The sequence below is a fragment of the Macaca fascicularis genome, chromosome 7 (assembly GCF_037993035.2).
Source record: "Macaca fascicularis isolate 582-1 chromosome 7, T2T-MFA8v1.1".
Taxonomy (NCBI): Eukaryota; Metazoa; Chordata; class Mammalia; order Primates; family Cercopithecidae; genus Macaca; species Macaca fascicularis.
Genome location: NC_088381.1, coordinates 74,209,213 through 74,235,845, shown reverse-complemented (window position 1 = coordinate 74,235,845; position 26,633 = coordinate 74,209,213). Strand labels below are relative to the sequence as shown.

Below are 26,633 nucleotides of genomic sequence, written 5' to 3'. Positions count from 1 at the left end.
CAGCTCACCACAACCTCCGCCTCCTGGGTTCAAGCAATTCTTCTGTCTCAGCCTCTCGAGTAGCTGGGACTACAGGTGTGCACCATCATGTCCGGCTAATTTTTGTACTTTTAGTAGAGACGGGTTTTCGCCATGTTAGCCAGGCTGGTCTTAAACTCCTGACCTCCAGTGATCCACCCGCCTTGGCCTCCCAAAGTGCTGGGATTATAGGCGTGAGCCACCACGCCTGGCTGAATTCATATTTATTTAGCAACCAGTAAATGTCAAGCACACAGGGTGAATGAGCTAGTCACGGTCTCGGCTCTAATGAGATTTCAGTCTTGTGGGAAAGAAAAGTGAACAGGCCATTGTATAACAGTAGCTGTGTGCCCTTGGGCAGGGCCCTTAACCTGTTTGAGCTTGAGCTTCTGCTCAGTAAAACAGGAATAATGGTAGTATCTACGTGGGACTGTGTGAGGGATAGTTGAGATAGTAAAATTTATAAAGTAAATGATCTTCTTAGCAAGAAGTACAGTTTAAAGGAGTTTGTCAATGTCCTGTGTGGTCTTGGGGAAAGGGCTGAGTCCTGAGGCTAAGAGCCAAAAGAAGGCCAGGGACATTAGGGTTCTGGCCACAGAGGTGAAGAAGTCACAGCTGGGCCTTGAACTATGCATAGGATTTGAGTAGGGAGAGAGGCAGGTACAGTGCATTCCAGATGGGAACTGCATAAGCAAAGACCTGGCCTCAGGACCTTCCAAGATGCCTCAGGAGCAGGGCACTGGGGTAGTGATGTGGAAGGCCAGAGCACACCTGGGCTGGGGCCAGGTTAAGGAGTTGGTTTTGGGAGCCATAGGGACTTTTGAGCGGAAGGGTGATACAATTTTAAAAATCATTAGCTAATAACTAACTAAAGATCAACATGACAGTGGTGTTCAAGAAGAGATTAACCTGCAGCAGCCTGAAGTAGCAAATGGCTTTGTAATTATTTAATTATTATTATTATTATTTGTAGAGTTGGGTTTTACCCAGGCTGGTCTTTAACTCCTGGGCTCAAGTGATCTGCCTGCCTCAGCCTCCCAAAATGCTGAGATTACAAGCGTGCGCCACCAGGCCCAGCTGCCTTGTAATATTTTTGTGGCTGATTTTATTTTATTTTATTATTTCTTTTATTTTTGAGACAGGGTCTGTCGCCCAGGTTGGAGTGCAGTGGCAGCTCACTGCAACCTCCGCCTCCCAGGCTCAAGGAATCCTCCTGCTTCAGCCTTCTGAGTAGCTGGGACCACAGGTGCGTGCCACCATGCCTGGCTAATTTTTGTATTTTTAGTAGAGATGGGGTTTCGCTATATTGGCCAGGCTGGTCCGAACTCCTGGCCTCAAGTGATCTGCCCGCCTCGGCCTCCCAAAATGTTGTTATTACAGGCATGAGCCATTGTGCCCAGGCTTTATTTATTTTTAGAGGCAGGGTCTCACTCTGTTGCCCAGGCTGGAGTGCAGTGATGCGATCATAGCTCACTGTACCCTAAAACTGTGTTCAGGCCGGACGCGGTGGCTCAAGCCTGTAATCCCAGCACTTTGGGAGGCCGAGACGGGTGGATCACGAGGTCAGGAGATCGAGACCATCCTGGCTAACACAATGAAACCCCGTCTCCACTAAAAATACAAAAAAATTAGCCGGGCGTGGTGGCGGCACCTGTAGTCCCAGCTACTCGAGAGGCTGAGGCAGGAGAATGGTGGGAACCCGGGAGGCGGAGCTTGCAGTGAGCCGAGATCGCGCCACTGCACTCCAGCCTGGGCGACAGAGCGAGACTCCGCCTCAAAAAAAAAAAAAAAAAAAAAAACTGTGTTCAAGTGATCCTCCTGCCTCAGCCTCTCAAGTAGCTGGAACTACAGGCACATACCACTATGACTGGCTAATTTTTTTCTTTCTTTCTTTCTTTCTTTCTTTCTTTCTTTCTTTCTTTCTTTCTCTTTCTTTCTTTCTTTCAGGGACATCGTGGCTATTTTCAAAAATTAACTTTTAATTACACAAATTATGTAAACACTACATTTCATTGTGAGAAATGGAAACATAACAGGTAAAGTTGGAGTCTCTTTAACCAACCCCATAAACCCCCAAAAAGTTACAGCTGTTGTTAGGCTGTGTGTGTAGTTCCAGACCTGGCCAGTGGGTTAACATAAACATGTATATCCTTAGCAAACACACAGTAACCCTCCAGTTACATTATGTACATTGTTATGAGTAAATGTCAGCTTGTAATTTGTTTTTCTTCTCTTTCTTTTCTTTTTTTTTTTTTTTTTTTTTTTTCCATTCAGCAGCATGTTTCAGAGCATTCCATGTCAGGACATATTTTGCTGACTCACCCTTTAAAAAAATAATGCATCAAATTTTTAGTGGAGATAATCCCAGCACTTTGGAAGGCTGAGGTGGGAGGATTGCTTGAGCCCAGGAGTTCAAGACCAGCCTGGGCAATATAGTCATAGTTCAAGACCAGCCTAGGCAACCGTATCTAAGAAAAAAAAAATTAGCCAGGCATGGTGGTGTGGGCCTGTAGTCCCAGCCACTTGGGAGGCTGAGGCAGGAGGATCCACTGAACCCAGGAGTTTGAGGCTGCAGTGAGCTATGATTGCACCACTGTGCACCAGCCTGGCCACAGAGCAACACCCTGTCTAAAAAAAAAAAAAAAAAAAAGGTACTGACTGTGAATACAGATTTAACCAAAACCTTGGTTATAGTTGATCTAAATGTTTTAAATGTTTATCCATTTAAATAATGTTTCTTTCTTTAGACAGGGTTTCACTCTGTCACCCAGGCTGGAGTGCAGTGGGGCAGTCATGGCTCACTGCAGCCTCCACCTTCCAGTCTCAGGTAATCTTCCCACCTCAGCCTCTGAAGTAGCTGGGACTACAGATGTGCACCATCACGCCAGCTAAATTTTGTATTTTTTGTAGAGACAGGGTTTCACCGTGTTGCCTAGGCAGGTCTCATACTCCTGGGCTCAAGCAGTCCACTCACCTCGGCCTCCCAAAGTGCTGGGATTACAGGTATGAGTCACTGTCCACAGCCCATGTAAATAATTTTAACTTTGGAAAAAAGGTAAAAATGGCAGGAGGTACAGATACACCTTCAATAATTAAATTATATCACTTTTTCTCCTCAGAATTTATTTTGAAATATATTGGAGAAAATATGCCCAAGTCACTGCTGTAACATTATGATGAAGTAACACTTGGCATTGAATAACACTGGGTAGACAACTATTGTTCAGTTTATTCTAGCTGCTATGAATAAAGAAGAGAAAATTTTGATTGGTCCATAACATGAAAAGAAGGTGGGATAGATTTCAAACAGGCTTTCTTTGGAAAGAAGCAGTTAGTTATGGGAACATTTCATGACTTTAAAAGGTTTAAACCAAAAAAAAACCAAAAAAACAAAAACAAAAACAAAAAAACCTATTTCCTAAGGGGAGATAAAGGACAACTTGTAAAACATTCACCCCTAGACTTTTTGGGTTGAAATAATGGCATATGTAGTATAGGTACATCATTTATTGGTCCAAGGCCACACATCACTATAAAGCTCTTGACATGCTATCTATCAGGGAACTTACATGTATGAATTCAACAGTTGTAAACAAAATTCATCAGGCTTCATAGAGATGTCTTGATCTAGGTGCTGCATTTCAGATACAGCAGGTGCTGTTTCTGTTTTTCTATTGGTGTTTTTTTTTTGTTGTTTTTTGTTTGTTTGTTTGTTTTATTTTTTCAGATGGAGTTTCACTCTTGTTGCCCAGGCTGGAGTGCAGTGGCGTGATCTTGGCTCACTGCAACCTCCGCCTCCCAGGTTCAAGCAGTTCTCCTGCCTCAGCCTCCCAAGTAGCTGGGATTACAGATGCCTGCCACCATGCCTGGCTAACTTTTTGTATTTTTAGTAGAGACAGGGTTTCACCATGTTGGCCAGGCTGGTCTCAAAGTCCTGACCTCAGGTGATCCACCTGCCTCAGCCTCCCAAAGTGCTAGGCTTACAGGTGTGAGCCACCACACCTGGCCTCTATTGGTGTTTCTGATTCACCCCTTTTTTTTTTTTTTTTTTTTTTGAGACACTCTCTCTGTTTCATCTAGGCTGGAGTGCAGTGATGTGATCTCAGCTCACTGTAACCTCCGCCTCCCAGGTTCAAGTGATTCTTGTGCCTGAGCCTTCCAAGAAGCTCGGACTACAGGCATGTGCCACCGCGCCCGGCTAATTTTTATACTTTTAGTAGAGACAGGGTTTCACCATGTTGGCCAGGCTGGGCTCAAACTCCTGACCTCATGCAATCTGCCTGCCTTGGCCTCCCAAAGTGCTCAGATTACAGGCATGACTCATGCCTTTTAACTGCTGTATGATATTCCATAGTATGCACAGCCACTTACTGATGCACCTTTATTGTATTTTTAGTTTTTGCCCAGCAGTGCTGCCTTGTGCATGAACAGCTAGATATGCATTGCTGGATGGCCTTGTGATCTCCAGGAAGCTTCTGAATATCCAGAATTATTTCCCCCAACCTCCTTAGAGCCAGCCTGAGGGATTTCTTGTGGAGGGATTTGGTGAATAATGGGATTCCACCACAGGCACAGAGCCCTGCACGTGGTACATACATCCTTTCCTCTCAGAGACTGCCTGGTCTCCTCCTACCTTGGTTTGAGCTAGCCTGGAGCCCAGACCCCAGGCTGACTGTGGGTTGTACAGTGTAGGTTCTGGAAGGTGGGCCCCTGGGCCTGGTTGCTGTGGCCCTTGGCTCTTCCCTGCACTCCTCAGCCAGGCTCTGGAAGCACAGGGGCACTCCATCTGCTAGCCTCACCCACCAGGAGGGAAACCCAAGTGGGTCCCCCAACTGGGCCTCCGCTTAGCCCAGGGAGGCAGTGCAGCTTAGTGGTCAGGCATCTGGGCTGCAGAGTGAGACAGGCCTGGTTTCTTACCAGTTGGGAGAACTTGGGCAACTTACTCAATCTCAGTTTTCCCATCTATAAGTCGGTATTCTGATCTCCAGGGTAACTGAAGTAAAATAAGGTAATGCATGTGACAACATTTAGAACAGGGCTGATGTTATGCTTACAGCAAGTTCAGGAACAGCAGAAAGAAGTGATTAAAGGAATAGCTTGGATTGTGAGTGAGGGGAATGGTATTTTCAGCCTCGGTCCCAGAAGAAGGAAATGATTCCTTGCTTTCTGGGAACCCCTCCCACACCAGACCAGGGCATCCTGCCCTCCCCACTTCTCCATATCCAGCCTTTGTCTTCTGTTGGGCCCTGGCAGGAGTGCCTGTTCAACTTGCCTACAGCCCTGGGGCCCTTAAGCCGTCCACTTCTGGATGGGTGTGGGGCCAGGTATTTACTCTGTGCTGGAACCTGCCCTAGGTGCTGAGCAGACAGCCAGGTTTGGATCCTACCCTACAGCCCATTTGCAGTGTTACCACCCTTCATGTGGTTCGCTGTTAAAAAGAGGGCCTGTGGCTGTGTGCCGTTGGGTAAGGTGATTACATTCTGGGCTTCAGTGTGCTAGTAGCACCAGGTTCACATCTTCCTTTCTGTGATAGGAATGGTGGCTAGATTAGGGGGAAATATGGTCAGAAGAATGTGTGTGGGTTTCACAAGTGTGGCAGACACTGCTAGTTGCCCACACAGCCTTTATTTGCCTTTTTCTTTTAGTGATCTTGTGTTGTGCATGGTGATACACCCTGCTAAAAAAAAAAAAAAAACAAAAAAAACAAAAACCCTACATTTCCCAGCTTCTTTTATAGATGGGATGGCCAATGAGATATTAGTGGAAGTCACTGGCTGGAGCTTCTCGGAGAGCTCTTTAGTGCTGAGAAGTACACTCCTGTGGCTCTGCCCCTTATGTTTTCTTCATTACCTGGAAAACATATGATGGCTGGAGTTTCAGCAACTCCATTGTGACTCTGAAGCAATCTCAAAGACAGAAATCACACACTAAGGACAGTAGAGTAGAGAGAAGCCTGCGGCATTGATGAGAACGCAGACATGCCACACTGGCTCTGGACTGTCCACCCCTGAATTTCTTTAATGTGAAAGAAAAATAGGCCAGGTACTGTGGCTTGTGCCTGTAATCCCAGCACTTTGGGAGGCCGAGGTGGGAGGATCGCTTGAGCCCAAGATTTCAAGACCAGCCTGGGGAACATAGGGAGACCTATGTCTCTACAAAAACAATGAAACAAAAAGATGGGCATGGTGACACATGCCTGTGGTCCCAGCTACTCCGTAGGCTGAGGCGAGAGGATTGCTTGAGCCCAAGAGGTTAAGGCTGCAGTGAACTATGATCATGCCACTATGATTCAGCCTGGGCGACAGAGTGAAATCCTGTCTCCAAAAAAAAAAAAAAAAGAAAAGAAGATAAAAAGAAAAATCACCATCTTATTTAGGTCAGTGTCATTTTAGGAGGTACTATGAGCAACCAAACACAATTCCTACCCACATAATACGGAAGTTCCCAGGGTTTCCTTATCACCAAGTGGGGCCATGTGAGCTGGATGACAGATTCAGGGCTCCCATAAATGAATGGATGGATGTTCACCGGGAGATAGGTCTCTAGTGAGGGGCCACAGGCACAGCCTTTTCTTGGGCAGTATTATGATCTTGAATGAAGATATGAACTGATCTAATGTAGGGTAAGACCCAAACCCAGAAGTGACTTAGGAAACAGCCAGTATCTAAAGAGATCCTGACAGGCTGGAACAACCCATCAGACCTAATCAAATAGAACCAGCATGTCCCATGTACCCTTCTCCAAGTTCACGTCAGGAGGCATCCTGTAAAATCAGCACATGTGGGAGGGCATGGTGGTCACCGCCTTCAAAGTGTCAGGGGCATAAAAGTAAATGTGATCCAAGCTGCATGCAAATTCACAAGAAGCAGGCCAGGCGCAGGGGAGGCCCAGGCAGGTGAATCACTTGAGGCCAGGAGTTTGAGACCAGTCTGGCCAACATGGCAAAACCCCATCTGTACTAAAAATACGAAAAAATTAGGCAGGCGTGATGTCGCGCACCTGTAGTCCCAGCTACTTGGGAGGCTGAGGCAGGAGAATCCCTTGGACCCAGGAGGCGGAGGTTGCAGTGAGCTGAGATCGCACCACTGCTCTCCAGCCTGGGCAGCCGAGCAACACTCTGTATCAAAAAAAAAAAAAAAATTCACGAGAAGCAAGGGTGGGAGCGGGGCGGGGCATCTTCAACCAAGGAGTGATGATGGTTCCTTATTCTCCAGACAGGATGGGCCCTACCTAAACTAAGTGGTGAGAACCAGAGGCCACTGTTTATGAGGGATGGGGACACATCCCAGCTCAGACAGGGAGGTTGGTGAGAGGGCTTGAAGCCAGGTCACCAGAGAAATAGCTGGAGGACCTGGGGGCATTTAGTACAAAAAGAAAAAAGAAGTGGAGGGGGTGTGATGGTTGTCTGCAGAGGCACAGACACAGGGGAACCCTCCAGGGAGTGTCTGAAGAACTTTCTAAGTCAGAGGCGCTGTCTTGTAGGGGAGGGAGTGGCCTGTTCCTGGAGCTAATCAAGAAGAGGTCAGATGACGACATGTTAGGCACGAGCAGGAGCTGGAGCAGATGGCTGCTTCAGGACTCCGGGTAGTCCCAGAGTAGGGGAGCACAGGGGAGCCCTCAGGACATCCTGAGTTGGGGGAGCGCAGAGGGAGGCCTCCCAGGTGCCCAGGCTCAGGCCACCTGCACTCCTACTCTTGTCAGTGCCTGAAGCTCAGTAGCTCGGCTGGGCCCGCTGTCAGAGCTGGAAGCACAAAGCTGCCATCATCTTGTGCAGGGCTTGCCTGTGTGGCATGGGTCAGCTTGGCCCTGAAGCAGGTAATGCCCATGTCTGTATTCCTTCTAGATAGTGAGGAAACTGAGACCTCTATCCCACTATCCCTTTATGGGCCTCCCAGCACTTCCTCCCCAACTAGCAGTGGGGTGGGGAGGGCAGAGGCCTCAGGTTGGCCCCCAAGATGTGCTTATTCGGCCCTGGCCCTGTTACAGGGTGAGAGAGGGCAGTGCCCTTGATCCAGCCCGCCCTTGGTGGCTTAGCACAGGCCCCTACAGCCACCTGGCTGCCCACAGCCCTGCGCCCAGGAGCTCTGCACCTGCTCTTTCTCCCTGGCCAGACAGTGCAGGGCCCTGGGAGCAGGTCCAAGACCCTGGAGCCAGGTTAAATTCTGGCCCTGACCCATGGGTCTCCTCTCCTTTCCTTCCCCTTGGATCCCTTCCAGGCCCTAGGGGGTGAGCAGGCTGTGGGAATGTGGAAGGGAATTGAGGGTGCTGGGCCCAGAGGGAGCTGCAGGGCCGTGTGGTATTCTCATTACCGGCAAGGCAGAGAGGGCCAGCCCAGCCTCCCCTAGGGCCACTGTGGCTACCTTCACACCTCCTGGCTGCCTGTTGACACAAAGGCCGCCTCCCTCAGGGCAGAAGGTGTTGACTTGGGAACCAGGGTGTGCAGGGGCCTCCAAAACAGCCCAGCAGCAGGCCCCCTCAGAAGCCCCAAAAAGTGCTTCTGGGGTGGGGGGTGGGAGGCGGCAGGTCCCAGCCCCAGGAGGCCAGGGTAAGGCCAGGGCCTGTGTCCCTCGGCTGGGGATGGAAGGAGTGTGGGAGGACTCAGGTCTGGATGGACCGCTCCCTTGGGGAGCCCGAGTCAGCATCCCCTGGCCCCAGGGGCTGGTACATGGGCATAGCCATGGAGGCCCTGCCAAGCAGAGCATCTCACTGGGAGGTGTCACTGGGAGGCCCAGAGACTGACAGCCACTGGGGCAAGGTCACAGAGCAACCACTGGAACTGCCACTCACCCCGACTGTGTGTCAGGCCAACCTCGTCTTCTGAGCCCTTTCCACAGATGAGCCAAGTTTGTGCCGGCTGAGCCTGCTCTGCTCAAACCCCATGCCTTGTACCCTTCAGCTTTCCCCTGACTCAGCTCAGGAAATGGTCACCGGAGAGGTCACATCACTTGCTGAAGGTCCCCAGAGCCGGGACTCCAGCCCACTGGCATCTAGCTTTGAGTCAAAGGCTGTGCATAACACCAATGGGAACACTGCCTGGCTGGGACTGAGTCTCCAGGAAGACGAGTTGCCCACTTGGGAGTGGAAGGAGAAGGACCGACAAGTCAGTGCTGAGTCTGATGGTGGCCTGGTGTGCAGGGTGCCTGTGGAGGGCAGGGAGGTGCTCCCTGCCAGGGCCATCAGGGCAGGTTCCAGGGGGAAGGAAAGGGCCTGAGATTGTGGATTTTCTCCAAGTGATGGCGGGTGGGTGTTCCTGGCAGAGGGAAAGGTGTGAGCCCAAGGCTGGAAACAGGGAAGCCCAGGGCAAGCTTGCTGGCAGTGCCCAGGGGGCTGATGCCCCAGGCTGGTGGGGATAAGCGGGAGATGATGTGGACAAGCAGGTGGGAGCCGGATGGGGTGGGGAGGTCCTGCTGAGTGAGGAGTTCAGACTCAGGGAGGCAATGAGATCCACAAAGGTTTGAGGAAAGAGAGAGGTTGGAAGGCGAAGATCCTGAGGCAGGAAACTGGTCCAGAGGTTGCGCTCATCTCAGGGCAAGGGCTGACTGCAGCCTGGCAGGGGCCTGGGAGTGGGCCCAGCCACCACTGGAGAGAATGTGGAGAAGGGGGAAGGACTGACTGCTATTGGCTGGGGAAGTAAAGGAGGGGCTGGGGGCCACAGGCATGGGGAGCTGCCCAACAGAGCTCACCCTCTGCTCTTCCTTCAAGAAGGCTGAGCCAGGGAGTCCCCAGGACTACCTGGTCCAGCTCCTGGGACAGCAAGGCCCATGGAGGCAGCTCAGGCCTAGAGCCAACAGTGCCTGGGGTCAGCTCCCCATCCAAGCCTCAGTCTCCTCATCTATGAAATGGGTGTCCTTGCTGGGAGGATTAGATGGAGGACCACATGTTGGGCACCTGGGACTCTGTAAGTCCTGCCTGCCTGCCCTGCTGGAGAGGACCACCTAAGGCCCTGCAGCTGTTGGGAGGACAAAGGGCAGTGCCCATTCCAGGGGCTGCAGGCTCTGGGAAGGAAGACCCAGCCTCCCAGGCCTTGTCTCCAGGCTTGGGCCTATCCATTGGAGTGTGAACAAGCTGGATAGGGGGGCAGAGAGCGGGATGGGGGGGAGATTCAAAGTGTTTTCTCCTCCTCCCCTCTCCTCTTTCCTTTTTCTCTCCTTTCTCTCCTTCCTTCTTCCTCCTTCTCCCTTCCTTTTCCCCTTCCCCTTCCCCTTCCCATTCCCTTCCTTTTCTTTCCTTATTTTTTTTTTCACCAAAGCAACACATCCTCATTACAGAAAAGGGAGAGAATATACACATGCAAAAAGGAGGGAATGTAAAAGGCCCCCGGTTCCATCAACCCAGAGAGAAGCACTTGGGCCCATGTCACTGCATCCTAACCTTTTTTAAGCATCTCTACCAGCACAGGAACATAGAGATAGAGGCACTGAGAGGGAGCATGTCACTTTCTGGGATTGTTTTTCTGTTTTTTGAAAATTCTAGCATATATATATATTTTTTTCTTTTTTTGTGTGTGTGTTTTTTTGAGAAGGAGTCTTGCCACTCTGTTGTCCAGGCTAGAGTGCAGTGGCGCAGTCTCTGCAAGCTCTGCCTCCCGGGTTCACGCCATTCTTCTGCCTCAGCCTCCCAAGTAGCTGGGACTACAGGTGCCCCCCACCACGCCCGGCTAATTTTTTGTATTTTTAGTAGAGACGGGGTTTCACCGTGTTAGCCAGGATGGTCTCAATCTCCTGACCTCGTGATCTGCCCGCCTCGGCCTCCCAAAGTGCTGGGATTATAGGCATGAGCCACCACGCCTGGCCTATTTTTCTTTTTTTAGCAGCTTTTTTGAGATAGAATTACATATCATACAATTTGGCTGGGCATGGTGGCTCATGCCTGTAATCCCAGCACTTTGGGAGGCCAAGGTGGGAGGATCACTTGAGTTCAGGAGTTCGAGACCATTCTAGGCAACATGGCGAGACCTTGTCTCTACAAAAAAAACAAAACTGAGTCAGCTGTGGTGACACACGCCTGTGGTCCCAGCTACTCAGGTGACTGAGGTGGGAGGGTCACTTGAGCTTGGGAGAGTAAGGCAGCAGTGAGCCGTGATTGCGCCACTGCACTCCAGCCTGGGTGACAGAGCCAGACCCTGTCTCAATAAATAAGCAAAGTGTATGATTCAAGGTTTTTGTATATTACATTTTAATTATTTAAAATTTGTAATATTCACCTGAGGTTAGGAGTTCAAGACCAGCCTGGCCAACATGGCGAAACCCCATCTCTACTAAAAAGACAAAAATTAGCCAGGTGTGGTGGTGCATGCCTGTAATCCCAGTTACTTAGGAGGCTGAGGCAGGAGAATCGCATGAACTTGGAAGGTGGAGGTTGCCGTGAGCCAAGATTGCGCCACTGCACTCCAGCCTGGGCAACAAAGTGAGACTCCATCTCAAAAAAATAAATAAATAAATAAATAAATAAATAAATAAGGTAATATAAATAACATAAATTTACCATCTCTGCCATTTTGAAGTGTGCAATTCAGTGGCATTAATTACATTCACAATGTTGTGCAACTATGACCATTTCTGTTTTTAAAACGTTTTTATCACCTTAAATGGAAACTCTGTACCTCTTTCTATTTTTTTTTTAATTATACTTTAAGTTCTAGGGTACATGTGCACAACATGCAGGTTTGTTACATATGTATACATGTGCCATGTTGGTGTGCTGCACCCATTAATTCGTCATTTACATTAGGTATATCTCCTAATGCTATCCCTCCCCGCTAATCTGTACCTCTTAAGCAATAACACTCCATTATTCTCCACTTCATTCCTTGATAACCTCTTATCTGCTTCCTGCCTCTGGATTTGCCTGTACTTGGTACCTCATATAAGTGGAATCATGCAATCTTTGTCCTCTGGCTTCTGGCTTCTTTCACTTAGCATAATGGTTTTCCAGTGCATCCACATTGTAGCATGTATCAGTACTTCACTCCCTTTTATGGTTGAATGATATTCCATGAATGGATAGACCATATTATGTTTATCCATTCATCCTTCAATGAAAATTTGGGTCGTTTCCACCTTTTGACTACTGTAACTAGAGCTATGCACTGGTGTACAAATATCTGTTCTAGTCCCTGCTTTCAATTCCTCTGGGTATATAGACAGCGTGCTGTTTCATGACCAACTTTTCTCACTTATATATTGAGAACATTTTCCATACCAGTAGATGTACTTCTGCAACCAGATTTTTAAGGCATGCTCTGTACTCCACTGGTGATGTGGTGGTGACAGTTTAGTTAACAAACTGTATACTCTGAGATTCCTTCATAAAATTTTCCACATAAATACATCCTTATGCTTATATTTAAAAAATTATTTCTATTTTTATTTATTTTTTAAGACTGGGTTTTGCTATGTTGCCCAGGCTGGTCTCGAACTACTGGGCTCAAAGCTCTCCTCCTGCCTCAGCCTCCCTAGTGCTGGGACTACAGTAATGTACCACCATGCCCAGCAATAAAAATTAATTTAATTTAATTTAATTTTTATTATTTATTTATTTTTGAGATGGGGTTTCACTCTGTCATCCAGGCTGGAGTGCAGTGGTACAATCTCAGCTCACTGCAGCCTTGCCCTCCCAGGCTCAAGTGATCCTCCCACTTCAGCCTCCCAAGTAGCTGGGACTATAGGTGCACACCACCACACCCAGCTAATTTTTTAAAAAAAGTTTTGTTGTAGAGATGGGGTTTCACTATGTTGCCCAGGCTGGTCTCAAACTCCTGGGCTCAAGCAATTCACTCACCTCCACCTCCCAAAGTGCTGGGATTACAGGTATGCACCACCGCACCTGGCCAAAACTTATTTCTATTTTTTTAACTTTCTTTTTTTTAATGTTTATTTTTTCAGATGGAGTCTCACTCTATTGCCCAGGTTGGAATACAATGGCACGATCTCGGCTTACTGCAACCTTTGCCTCCTGGGTTCAAGTGACTCTCCTGCCTCAGCCTCTCGAGTAGCTGGGATTACAGGCGTGCACCACCACACCTGGCTAATTTTTGTATTTTTAGTAGAGACGGAGTTTCACCATGTTGGCCAGGCTGGTCTCAAACTCCTGACCTCAAGTGATCCGCCCTCCTGGGCCTCTCAAAGTGCTGGGATTACAGGCGTGAGCTACCATGCCCAGCCTTTTTAATTTTAAATAATAATAAAAAAAAAATAAGAAAGAAACCTAAAGCACTCGGTATTCCCAGGCTGTCTCCCATCCTAGTACTTAGCTTCTGAGATCAGACAAGATTGGGCGCGTTCAGGGTGGTATGGCGGTAGACCAGAACTTATTTTTAAATCACGCATGTAATACATGAATGCAGCCTTTTTGTGAAAAATTTAAACACTGAAGACAAAATTCAAGTTTGACCAACCCCCAGAACTCAGACGTGCCCCCACCCACACTCCAAACAAGTCATGGTATGTTTTTCTATATTTGGTGTATACCCAAGGCCTCTGTCTATGTACATATACACATATATATGATAGACCCTTACAGAATACGTGGTATCATACGATGACTTTCTGTGTAGAGGGGCTGTTTTTCAAATTTCATTTTCTTTTGACTTTACTTTTATCAATGGTGCCATACTGAATGAAATTTCTGCACCTTGGTTTTGTCACTAAGCATTCTGTCTAAACTTGCACTTTTAATCTTTTCCAATCAGGATTAATTGCTGTCGGGGGAATGGCTGGTCAAACGGCATGGTGAGGCTGTTCTGAAGCTCGAGCCCAGCCCTGTTGAGTCCAGGAGGTGGGTGGTTGAGGCTGACTTGGTTAATGGCAGCCAGCAGCACTGCCCACACATCTGGGGCACCTCGGCAACAGCACCTGGCCATCCTGTATGCTCTCAGGGCCTGGGGTGGAGCATAATGTACGAGGCTGAAGAAAACTTCCTTGGCTTAGGCCAAGGGCTGGATCATGGATTTCTCTTGGTGAGGGCCTTGGGAGCTGAGGACAGTGCTCCTCTTATCCTTGGTCTTTGGCACATGGTCAGTACAGATCACGTAAGACCCCTCTTTTTATTTCGCATCCGGCCAATTTAAGCTCTCTCCCCCTTCCCTTCAATGTTTTCCAGCCTGTCCAGGGATGCCCCGTCCCCAGCCTCTGGCAAAGGACCCCCACCCACTGGCGCAGCACTTCCCCAGGTCCTGCCCAGCCATTCCGGCTAGGCCCCAGGAGCCCTGCTCTGCTTTTTATTGGGTCTAAAAGATACCTCGGGGACATTTCCCTAACCTCAGATGGAGAACCTGGAGCTGGCCAAGGGCCTGAACCAGGCAGGCTCATATGGGGTCCCAGGCTAGTGACCAGGGTCGGCCCCACACTTTCATCCTTCTGCCCAGGCCTAGCCACCCTCTGTTGTGAGCAGTCAGTAGGGGAGACAGGGCACTTACAGAGGGCCCAAAGCTGTCACTTCCTGCCTGGATACAGCTCCATCCTGGGCTTTTCTGGAGGGCCTGAGCAGGCTGGGCGCACCCAAGTTGGCAGCTGAACCAGGTCTGCAAACCCTCACTCGAGAGTTGGCAAGAGTTTCGAGTTTCGGTCAGCTTGTGGTCTGGCCTCTTTCTACCTCAGCTGCACCTGGGGCATGTGTGTGTTGGGGAGGGGGGTTGAGCCCTGCTTGGCTCCTGCCTTCCTGAACTTGTCACCCTTTTCCTCATTCTGCTGGGCTCCTGTCCTGCTCCACGTGTCTGCACATGGATGCATGCTTTTCCTGGTGGACAGATGGGCAAATGGGTCCAGAGAGGGCAAGTGGCCTGTCTGGGGTCACATGGCCTGTCACACAGGCACTGAACCAGCCTTCATATATTTCTTAAGCCAGCCTAGCATTCCTGACACATCTACACAGCTCCCAGCGCACCCCCAAGTAGAGCCAAGCCTGGGTTCTGGCCCTAGCCCCAGAAAAACGTCCTTATGGGTTAGAGGAAGATTTGCCCAGCTCGGACCCAAAGATCCCAGATGGCTGGGCAGCGCCCTCTGTTGGCTATGGTTGGGAGTGTGTGAACGCTGGAAAGCCAGGGGTCAACCCTCTGTGCTGAGCGGGGCCTTCCAAGGCAGGCAGAGTCCCCCAGGACATCTCAGCAGGCAGCCGGGAGCCCCTGCTCCATTTCGCAGGTGGCATTGTGTGACAAGTATCCCTCCTCCCTTTATACCTCAGTTTCCCCACTTTTCACTCTAAGGCTGAGACCCACCGGCACTTTCCTGGAGGAAGTGAAGGAGCATAAATGCTACATCCCTAAGGAGAAAGGTGCTATCTGCTTACCCTGCATTGTCAGCCACCTCTAGATTCACCAAGATGCGGCACTTCCTCTTGAGCCTTTCCTGGAATCTGCCAAGTTTCTCTCCTTTCTCCCACCCCCTCCCTCCTCATCACCCCTGGGCTGCCTGCGACTTCCACTGGCTGAGCACCCAGCTGATCTGTAGCCAGATAATCAGATTATTGTGGGTCTAGAATAATCTATTCCATATGGCTTGCCAGCTCAGTGGCTCCGAGAGCTGAAGGTGTGAGGGGAGGGAGTGATCGTCCTTGGAAGGGGCTGCCCTGGGAGCTGCGGAGCCTCAGCAGGAGGCTGATAGGAAAGGACACACAGGTGGGGGAAGGTGAGCCCGCCTTGCTGGGCCCTCTGACTTCTCTGGGCTTCAGCCCAAGCATGGTCTCCAGGCCTCACTATCTGAGACCCACAGGGGCTGGGTGCTCCCCAGGGCCTTTCTCACCTTTTAATGGGGGTGATTGGGGTGGGGTGTTCATCATGGGGCACTGCTGCATAATTTGGGGAGATTTTATTTTTTATCCTCAGGCTGCATCCTCCAGGGATCTGGCCCATCAAGTCCAGATGGGGCCTGCAAACCTCTTCTGCTGCTGCTGCTTCTTCTTCTCCTTCTCCTTCTCCTTCTTCCTCTTCTTCTTCTTCTTTTTTTTTTCTTTTGAGACAGAGTTTCACTCTTGTTCCCCAGGCTGGAGTGCAGGGGCTTGATCTCGGCTCACTGCAGCCTCCGCCTCCCAGGTTCAAGCGATTCTCCTGCCTCAGCCTCCTGAATAGCTGGGATTACAGGCTCCCCCCACCGCGCCCGGCTAATTTTTTGTATTTTTAGTAGAGATGGGGTTTCTCCACGTTGGCCAGGCTGGTCTCGAACTCCTGGCCTCAGGTGATCCACCCGCCTGGGCCTTCCAAAGTGTGGGGATTACAGGTGTGAGCCACTGTGCCCGGCCTCTTTTTCTTCTTAGTCTCTGTGATGTGAAGCAAGGCTTAATGTGACTGGAGGGGTCCCCAACCCCTTCACTCTTAGGACTTCCCTCCAGGATGGAAGGAGCCACTCATCCTCCAAAGGAGACATGGGAGGTGTAGGGAGGACAGAACAGAGGCTTCAGCCTCTGACAGAGCCAGATGGATGCCAGTTCAGCCCCTGCTCACCCTGTTAGGTGGGACAATCTCTCTGAGCCTCTGTTTCGTCATCTACAAAGCGAGTGCTGCTATACTTATATCAAAGTGTGTTGTGAGCAGCGACCCTGCCAAGTTCCAGCACAGTGCCAGACCTTGGAGGGCGGTAGTGTGCACGCACGCTCCGTGCAACCTGAGTTGATCCGCGCATGCTCAGCCCAGAAGGCATGAATTATCCTGTGGCACAGCAACAGACAAGACACTGAGGCCAGAGGTGGAAAGCAAGGTGCCCAAGTGGCACAGGTGGTGCCTGGCAAGGGAGGGCCTCGTGCCCACATTGGCCAGACTCCAGAGGGGTGTCCTGGGCTGTCTGAAGGTGGAGGCTTCGCTACCAACAATCTCTCCCCTGAGAGGGTTGCTGCAGAGGTGTGGCGCGAAGATCCCTGGCTGTGGGGGACACCCAAATTAGGAGCTTCCCAGGAGATGCTAAGTAGGCTGGCAGTAGGAGAGCCGCTTCCTTCTCCTGGGGCCTCTGGCTCCGGCAGGGTCAGAATTAGGGGCTGCAAGGGAACTATTTACATAGCACCTCTGATTAGCACTCCTATGTCAGAGGGGCTGGCCGGGAAATGAGGGCCTTGGGGCTGGGAGGGGGGCCGGGCAGTGCCCAGGACCCAGGTTTGGCATGAGGAAGCAGGCTGGGCAGAGTGGGGAGGCTGAGGCCCAGGCCTGAGCCGAAGAGGGTGCTGCCCTGTCCAGCCTGCCCCCCATCCTGGCCCCAGCTTGCTGTCTCACCTCCGCTCCTGTGGGGCTGCCCCAAGGCCTCATTTCCCAGCCTTACACGTTTGGCAGAGGGTTGGCTCAGGCCAGGGGAGCAGAGGCCACCAGCTCCGGCACTTGTCAAAACACAGGCCGCAGAGGTGTGAAGGCCTCACCCCAGTGGGAGAGCGTGTGGGCCCTGCCGCCCGGAGAACTCATTAACTCAGGCAGCCCCCACGTGAACCCACCGGAGAGGCTGGCCACAATAAGGAGATCAAAGGGGAGACAGGCAGGGGACAGCGAAGAGGAGGCTTGATGGTGGGAGGCGGCGGGGACTGGGCTTGAGGTTGGGGTGCCTCCCATCCCCCAACTTGGTTCCATCAGGCCCACTGACCATTGCCCTTGCACCAGCTGGGCCCCTGGGGTGATTTTCCTGAGACCCCAGTGGCAACAAGAGAGGGAGGGACTCCATGTGTTCCCTCCAATTTGTCAGCCTTGAGGGCTGAAGACCCCAGAGATGGGACTGGGGGTAAAACCCTCCAGTCTGCCCCACCTCTCTCTTGCCATCTTTGTGGGTTGTCTTCACACTTGCCCCTGTGTCTTTCTAACCTTTCCTCAGTGGTGACACCAGGGATCTTCCTGTCATGGGCCACTCCTGATGTCCCTTTCCTGCTCCAGATCTCTCGGTGGCTCCCACCTGCTTAACATTAGCTATTAAGTTTCAGATCTGAGAACTTCTAGGGGCTGTGGTTTCAACATACAGTGTGCTTCCCACACATATGATCTCTTGTCCGAATATGTCTAGTTGATTTTGTACTTAATAAAATACAGGCTGGGCACGGTGGCTCATACCTATAATCCCAGCACTTTGAGAGGCTGAGGTGGGAGGATCACTTGAAGCTAGGAATTTGAAACCAGCCTGGGTTACAAAGTGAGACCCAGACTCTACAAATATATATACATAGACATATATATATATGTATGTATGTATGTATGTATGGTGTTATATATATGTATGTATATATACATATATATGTATGTATGTATGTAAGTATGTATGGTGTTTTTTTTTTTTTTTTTGAGACAGAGTCTTGCTCTGTCACCCAGGCTGGAGTGCAGTGGCACCATCTCGGCTCACTGCAACCTCTGCCTCCTGGATTCAAGCAATTCCCCTACCTCAGCCTCCCGAGTAACTGGGACTCAGGCACGTCCACCATGCCTGGCTAATTTCTTTGTATTTTTAGTACAGATGGGGTTTCACTGTGTTATCCAGGATGCTCTCGATCTCCTGACCTCGTGATCCACCCACCTTGGCCTCCCAAAGTGCTGGGATTACAGGTATCAGCCGCTGCGCCCAATCCAAAAAAATTTTTTTAATTAGCCGGGTGTGGTGATACACTGTGCCTGTGGTTCCAGCTACTGAGGAGGATGAAGTGGGAGGGTTGTCTGAGCCCAGGGGGTTGAGGCAGCAGTGAGCCAAGATTGTGCTACTGCACTCCAGCCTGGGTGACAGAACAAGACCCTGCAAAAGAAAAAGAAAACAAACAAACAAACAAAAAAACCCAAAACCAAATTCATTTCAAAGCATTGTTGACAACCTAGTAATGGCGCTTTCTTCTGGCACAGGCAATTGGGAACCCCAGAGCATGGTAAAGAGATTTGCTGTACCCTCTGCACGTGTTGACTTTGTAACTATGTGTAAAGCAAATGCTCTACTTGCAAATAAAGATATGATGATAAAACACGAGTTTGTGGTCATTCTGAGTTTACTCAAAGCTATGAAACGAAGTCACAATCATGCGAGAATCGGCTTTCTTGGCATTGAGAAGCTTAGCAATCCCTGAACCACAGGGTACCTGGAGCCTCCTGAAGTCCAGCCCTCCTGCTTTCTGGCCTTTTCTTTACGTTTCTTTCTTTCTTTTGTTTGTTTGTTTCTTTCTTTCTTTTTTTTTTTTGAGATGGAGTCTTGCTCTTGTTGCTCAGGCTGGAGTGCAATGGCATGATCTCAGCTCACTGCAACCTCTGCCTCCCGGGTTCAAGCGATTCTCCTGCCTCAGCCTCCCGAGTAGCTGGGATTACAAGTGCCTATCACCACGTCCAGTTAATTTTTTTGTATTTTTAGTAGCTATGGGGTTTCACCATGTTGGCCAGGCTGCTCTCGAACTCCTGACCTCAGGTGATCCACCTGCCTCGGCCTCCCAAAGTGCTGGGATTACAGGCGTGAGCCACCATGCCCGGCCGCTTTCTGGCCTTTTCTTGGCACCCGCTCCCACCCCGGCACACAGAACACTTTACCAATTCCCAACCACATGTTCCCTTGGGCCTAGTGGCATCAAAGAGGCATGGTCACTGGGCCCCCGTGCCAGTTTCCTGAGTTGGCTCTGGAGCCCAGGAAGGCATCCATCTGCTGCAGTCCAGAAGGAGTGGGCTCTGCTGACAGCTGCAGGCTGAGGAAGTGCCTCCTGGGCCAGGTTGTCCTTGGGTGTAGATGGGGTCCTAGGGCATATGCACAGGGAGGGGGCTTCTCCCCTTCTCCCCACTCTAGGGGTTGGCTGGCACTGCTTCTCCTGGATGTGACCCTGGGCACAGGCATTCTGGGGCTGCTGGGACAGACAGCAGAGGAGGAGGCACAGAAGGTGTCAGAGGAGGCCAAGAGCAGCAGGAGACAGAAGAGATCCCAGGAAGGAGGGGTGGGAGACATGCCCAGGGAGAAGGTACCATGTCATGGGGCCATCATTGCTACAAACCAGCTTACGCATCAGGCTCACTGGGCTGGAAGCCATGGGGGAATGCCAAACATCAGACCAGCAAAACTGAAATCCCAGGACTTTGGGAGGCTGAGGTGGGTGGATCACTTGAGGTCAGGAGTTCAAGGCCAGCCTAGCCAACATGGTGAAACCCCATATCTACAAAAAATACCAAGATTAGTCAGGCATGGTGGCATGCGCCTGTGGTCCCAGCTATTCAGGAGGCTGAGGTGGGAGGATTGCTTGAGCCTGGGAGGCAGAAGCTGCAGTGATCCTAGATCACACCACTGCGCTCCAGCCTGAGCAACAGGGCAAAACTCTCTGTGTCAAAAAAAGAAAGAAAACAAACAAACACAAATTGGGACACATATCTATTCCACACCAGCAAATCAACTCTGAGTGTCCTGTACTGCTTGGATAAGTAACTAAGTATTACATACTGACATTATTCCAAAGGAGTTTACAATCTACTAGAAACAATTAGGATGTAAAACATGAGAGCATGAACAAGAAGACAAATAGTTTGGAAAACTACCATACTAAAGTTCAGAGAAAGTTTCCTCAAAGGTAAAAGTTGGGCTGGGGCTGGGCACGCTGGCTCATGCCTGTAATCCCAGCACTTTGGAAGGCCCAGGTGGGAGGATCTCTTGAAGTCAGGACTTCGAGACTAGCCTGGCCAACATGGAGAAACCCCGTCTTTACTAAAAACACAAAAATTAGCTGGGCGTGCTGGCACACACCTGCAGTCCCAGCTACTTGGGAGGCTGAGGCAAGAGAATCACTTGAACCCGGGAGGTGGAGGTTGCAGTGAGTCGAGATAGCGCCACTGCATTCCAGCCTGGGTGACAGAGCGAGGCTCTCAACATAAACAAACAAACAAACAAACAAACAAATAAAAAATTAAAAAAGTTGAGCTAGGTCTTGATGTTTAGAAAGCTTGCTAAGTAGGAATGAGGGCACTACAGGGTGGGGCAGTGGCGTGGGCAAAGGCAGAGAGGTGGGACTTGGTGTAGTGTGTGTGGAAAACAGAGGAAGACAAGTCTCATGGGCCAAGGGGTCTGTGTCCCAGAGCAGAGACAGCCTGAGGGCTGAGAGGATCCACATTCCAGAGATCTTTGGAGGCCAGAGGAAAGAATATAGATTGAAGGGAAGATGGAAGAAATGTTTCCTACAGAAGATTAGACTGGGTGAAGGAAGTTGGGGGAAAGACTGGATTTAGGTAATGGAAATAAAAGAAAAAGAAAGAAAAGCAAAGTAAGAGGTGCACCTGAAGAAAATACAGAAAGAAGGGATGTCATCTGGTGACTGCTTGGAAGGAGAAGGTGAAGTGGGCATCCCTGCAATTTCATACCATGAAGAAAGCTGGTATTGCTGAGAACCAGGAAAGTTAAGCAAAGAAGATGGGTGAGAGGTGAATGGAGAGGTAGGGAGGAAAGGAGGTGGAGGAGGGAGGAGACGATGAGTGGTTTGGTGTACACCAAGCTTGTCCAACCTGTGGCCCAGGACGGCTTTGAATGAGGCCCTACACAAATCCATAAACTTCTTAAAACATTACAAGATTTTTTTTTTTTTTTTGCAATTTTGTTAGTGCAGCAGCTTTCGTTAGTGCATTTTTGTTGTTGTTGCTGTTAGATAGAATCTTGCTCTGTCACCAGGCTGGAGTGCAGTGGCACGATCTCAGCTCATTACAACCTCTACTTCCAGGGTTCAAGCGATTCTCCTGCCTCAGCCTCCCAAGAGCTGGGACTACAGGCGTGGGCCACCACACCAGGCTAATTGTTTGTATTTTTGTAGAGACAGGGTTTCATCATATTGGCCAGGCTGGTTTCAAACTCCTGACCTCAAGCGATCCCCCTGCCTTGCCCTCCCAAAGTGCTGGGATTACAGGCATGATCCTACTGTGCCCAGCCGAATTACCATATTTTATATGTGATTCAAGAAAATTCTTCGTCTTTCAATGTAGCCAGGAAGTGGAGGTTGCAGTGAGCCGAGATAGTGCCACAGCACTCCAGCCTGAGCGACAGAGCCAGGCCCTGTCTCAAAAAAATAAAAATAAAAATCAGACGTCTGTCACTGAAAGAAACCATCCCACTTGAAAACGCGTAAAGATATGATGCCAGACACCAGGTACTTCACAGTCTGGCTGGAGAGCAGATAGCCATGCATGAAGTACCTATTAAGACCAGGGTGCCAACTCAAACCCCTGAGGGGCCAGGTGAAATTTCACCCAGGCTGGTGTGCAATGGCGCGATCTTGGCTCACTGTAACTTCCACTTCCCGGGTTCAAGCGATTATCCTCAGCCTCCTGAGCAGCTGGGATTGCAGGTGTCTGCCACCATGCCCTGCTAATTTTTGTATTTTTAGTAGAGACGGGGTTTCTCCATGTTGGCCAGGCTGGTCTCAAACTCCTGACCTCGTGATCTGCCCGCCTCAGCCTCCCAAAGTGCTGAGATAACAGGCATGAGCGACGGCGCCTGGCCCTTTTCTAGTATTAACAACTCTGCTTTCTTGGATGGGAATTCATGAGCTCTAGTACTTGAGGAGATTTTCATCTGTAGATTTTAGGATTTTCTTATCTACCATATTCAGCATTCATCTTGGAGCAAACCCAAAGAAAATCTGCCTTGGATCCTTCTGAGTACTGAACATTCGAAGAGTTCTTCTTTCGTGATATCCAGTAAATTAGAACTGTCCTTCCTGGCAAGCTCAAGTTGTGCTTCAGGAAATTTGGCAGGATCTGCCAGGTTCCCATGATTCTTTCCATTGGTGGAATATGGTACCAGTGCTTCAGATGGAAGCATTCTTTTTGGAATGGGTTGTCCCCAAAAAGAATGGAACAGGTTTGGATAGAATTTCCAGACTTCTTGGATCATAGAAGGCTGTAGTGACACCACCACCATTTTTTTTTTCCAATTGCAGCAATAGCTAGTTCTGAAGCCAACTGTACTTCAATATTAACTTTTTTTTTTTTTTTTTTTTTTTTTTTTTTTTTTTTTTTTTGAGACAGAGTCTCACTCTGTCACCAGGCTAGAATGCAGTGGCATAATCTCAGATCACTGCAACCTCCACCTCCCGGGTTCAAGTGATTCTCCTGCCTCAGCCTCCTGAGTAACTGGGACTACCACGTCCAGCTAATTTTTGTATTTTTAGTAGAGACGAGGTTTCACCATGTTGGCCAGGATGGTCTCAATCTCCTGACCTCATGATCCGCCCACCTCAGCCTCCCAAAGTGCTGGGATTACAGGCATGAGCCACCGCGCCCGGCCCAATATTAACTTTCACCTGAAAGGTGTCAGCAGCCTTTTCGACCGGCTGAACACCATAATCCTCTTTAAGTGGCTGAATGGTCACACCTCTTCCATTGACAAGCTGCTTTAAGTCAATAGGATGAGTAGGATCAACAGGACCCAAATCAGTAAGATACTGCAGTCTATTGATACTTAAAGGATGATACTGGTGCCTGAAGCTAGTTCCTTCATTAAATCTGTATTTTGGGATTCTGTTGTAAAATAGAGTCTGGCCATCCTCAAAGCCCAGCAGAGTCAGTTTCCTCTTTGCCTTTCTCTTCTATGGCCTCTGCCACATTTTCTACCTCTTCTCCGACCTTTTGGTAGTCTCATGGGTTTCCTGGAGCCAGGATTCGGCTTTAAATTGATCAGGCTCATGTGCAGCAGGGCCCAGAGCTGCCATAACCTGCGAAGAGGTTTATTTCTTCCTTTCTGACATGTATGTCTTTTATTTGTTGCCTAATTGCACAGCCTAGATCCTCCATCTGGTACAATGTTGAATAGGAGTGGTAAGAGAGACACCCCTCGCTTTGTTCCTGAAATCGGGGGACGTGGGGAAGCTTTCAGTCTTTCACCACTCAGTATGAGGCTACCTGTAGGTTCTTTGTAGAAGCCTTTCATCAGGTTGATGAAATTCCTTTCTTTTTTTTTTTTGAGACGGAGCCTCGCTCTGTCGCCCAGGCTGGAGTGCAGTGGCCGGATCTCGGCTCACTGCAAGCTCCGCCTCCCGGGTTCACGCCATTCTCCTGCCTCAGCCTCCCGAGTAGCTGGGACTACAGGCGCCCGCCACCTCGCCCGGCTAGTTTTTTGTATTTTTTAGTAGAGACGGAGTTTCACCGTGTTAGCCAGGATGGTCTCCATCTCCTGACCTCGTGATCCACCCGTCTAGGCCTCCCAAAGTGCTGGGATTACAGGCTTGAGCCACCGCGCCCGGCCTGAAATTCCTTTCTATTCTTAGTTTGCCGAGAATTTTTATCACGAGGAGTGTTGGGTTTTGTCAGATGCCTTTGCTGCATCATTTCCACTCACATTTCATTGGGAAAACCTGTTATACCTGTCCAAAGGCTGCAGAACATCAGGTAGAGTCCAGTGGTGACAGCTGTGGCAACAGGCCGAGCCCCAGACCCTGCCAGGCTAGAGGTGTCCTGGGGTTGGAGGAGCAGGCTTGCCCCCTCCCTCTGCTCAGAAGGTCCAGCAACCTGACCAGACTGGATTTGCCAGGGTGCAAGCTTCCTTGCATGTCCACACGTCCTCAACAGGGAAGGGTCTACCCAGGGCCGTCCTGCCTCAAAGGAGAAGTGGTTTACTGCTTTCCCCACCTCTAGAGGGAATGAGGGCCCCTGCTCCTGGTCCTTACTCTACTCCATTGTCCAGTTGAGGTATGCCCTGAGGCTTCCATTATACAGATTGGAAGCTAAGGTGTAAAAGAACTAAGAATTTGCATAATATCCCCAACAGGTAAAGACAGGCCCCAAACCTAGGCTCTAGACTTCGTTTTTCTGACCCAGCTTCCTTTAACCTGTAGGGCTGGCCCAACGCCCCGGGCTTCACCCAACACTGGGCGCACGCGGTAAGTCCGAGAGGCTGGGTCGGGCGCCCAAGCGAGGGCCCAGGTGGGGCGAAACAGGCGCAGCCAAGGGGCTGGCACCTTCGCCCCCCGCTGTGGATTCAAAGGGTCGGGCTCCACCCCCTCGAAGCCCCGAGCCCACTTTGATGTGCTGATGCGGCCTGGAAGGGGCCACTTCACACCTCGGGCTCGGCATAAAACAGCCGCCGGTCGCCGGCCCCCAGACGCGCCGTCGCTGCCATGGCCCGGCCCCTGTGCCCACCGCTCTCCGAGTCCTGGATGCTCTCCGCGGCCTGGGGCCCAACTCGGCGGCCGCCGCCCTCCGACAGGGACTGCGGCCGCTCCCTCGTCTCGTCCCCAGACTCATGCGGCAGCACCCCAGCCGACAGCCCAGTGCCGAGCGCCGCGCGTCCCGGCTCCCGCCTGGATCCCCGCGCCCCCACCGTAGGGAAGCGCGGCGCGCGCAGCAGCCGCCTGGGCAGCGGGCAGAGGCAGAGCGCCAGTGAGCGGGAGAAACTGCGCATGCGCACGCTGGCCCGCGCCCTGCACGAGCTGCGCCGCTTTCTACCGCCGTCCGTGGCGCCGGCCGGCCAGAGCCTAACCAAGATCGAGACGCTGCGCCTGGCCATCCGCTACATCGGCCACCTGTCGGCCGTGCTGGGCCTCAGCGAGGAGAGTCTCCAGCGCCAGCGCCGGCGCCGGCAGCGCGGGGACGCGGGGTCCCCTCGGGGCTGCCCACTGTGCCCCGACGGCTGCCCCGCGCAGACGCAGACACGGACGCAGGCGGAGGGGCAGCGGCAGGGGCAGGGGCGCAGGCTGGGTCTGGTCTCCGCCGTCCGCGCCGGGGCGTCCTGGGGGTCCCTGCCTGCTTGCCCCGGAGCCCAAGCCGTGCCCGAGCCGCGCGACCTGCCTGCGCTCTTCGCCGAGGCAGCGTGCTCGGAAGGGCAGGTGATGGAGCCGAGCCCACCGTCCCCGGTTAGTGCCCCCTCCCCTGCTCCCCCTTCGGCCGTGCCCCCGCGCACAGCCCCACCGCCCCCCACGGCGAGGACCAGGCACCCTGCCGCTCCCCGCCAGCAGCCTGGCCTCCATAGTATGCCCAGGGCGCCAAGAGGCGAGGGCAGGGAAAGGCCACGCAGGTGACTGGGTCTCCCCTCGCTAGGGGCCCCCTGAGGGTGGAGCCCACGAACGCGGACACCCGCACAAGGTCACCAGTGCTGAGGGCTGCCCTGTTCCTTCTCTCGCTACAGCTCCTTCCCGGCGACGTGCTGGCCCTGCTGGAGACCTGGATGCCCCTCTCGCCTCTGGAGTGGCTGCCTGAGGAGCCCAAGTGACAGCAGACAACTGACGCCGTCTCTATGAGCACCGAGGCTCTTTTGGCCTCAGCCCCTTCGAAGTGGTTCCTTAGCAGACTGCCTTTCCTGGAAGAGGGCACCGGCGATCCCGGCAGGGGCATTCCTGCGGGTGAGAGCCTTGCCCACCACAGCGGCCCTTCTCAGCACCCCCCCTCCATGGAGGGACCCATAGAGTTAGACACTTTGAAGCAAGCAGGAGGCTCTGCCTAATGTGAATTTATTTATTTGTGAATAAACTGCTGGTGTCAGTTGGCAATTTCTTCTTCCTACCTGTGGACACAAAACTCCCTCTCTCCCTCTAAAGAAGAGCATGGGAGAGGTGGGAGGGGTTCTTGCAATCTTTAGCCCTCCCACCCCCACAGGCCCAACCCCCTTTGACCTTACCCCCAGCCCTGGCTCAGCATCTAGTCCAGATGGGTCAGCCTGGAAGGGGTGGGGAGGGGCGTCCTTTGAGAAGGCAGCGGCAAGTAGAATCTGCTGATCTTTTCTTTGAACCTGGTGGGG

At 51.2% G+C, this 26,633-nt stretch overlaps 1 protein-coding gene and 1 pseudogene across 1 annotated transcript; one reads left to right on the top strand and one right to left on the bottom strand.

Annotated features, from left to right (window-relative positions):
• Positions 1-22,443: 22,443 nt before the first annotated feature.
• Positions 22,444-23,724, bottom strand: LOC102114901 (large ribosomal subunit protein uL15m pseudogene; annotated as a pseudogene).
• Positions 23,725-24,981: 1,257 nt separating this feature from the next.
• MESP1 (mesoderm posterior bHLH transcription factor 1) lies at positions 24,982-26,385 on the top strand. The gene is made up of 2 exons (XM_005560493.5): positions 24,982-25,752; positions 26,025-26,385. The coding sequence occupies exons 1-2, from the start codon at positions 25,018-25,020 to the stop codon at positions 26,106-26,108; spliced, it is 819 nt and encodes a 272-aa protein (XP_005560550.3). The 5' UTR covers positions 24,982-25,017; the 3' UTR covers positions 26,109-26,385.
• The last annotated feature ends 248 nt before the right edge of the window (positions 26,386-26,633 follow it).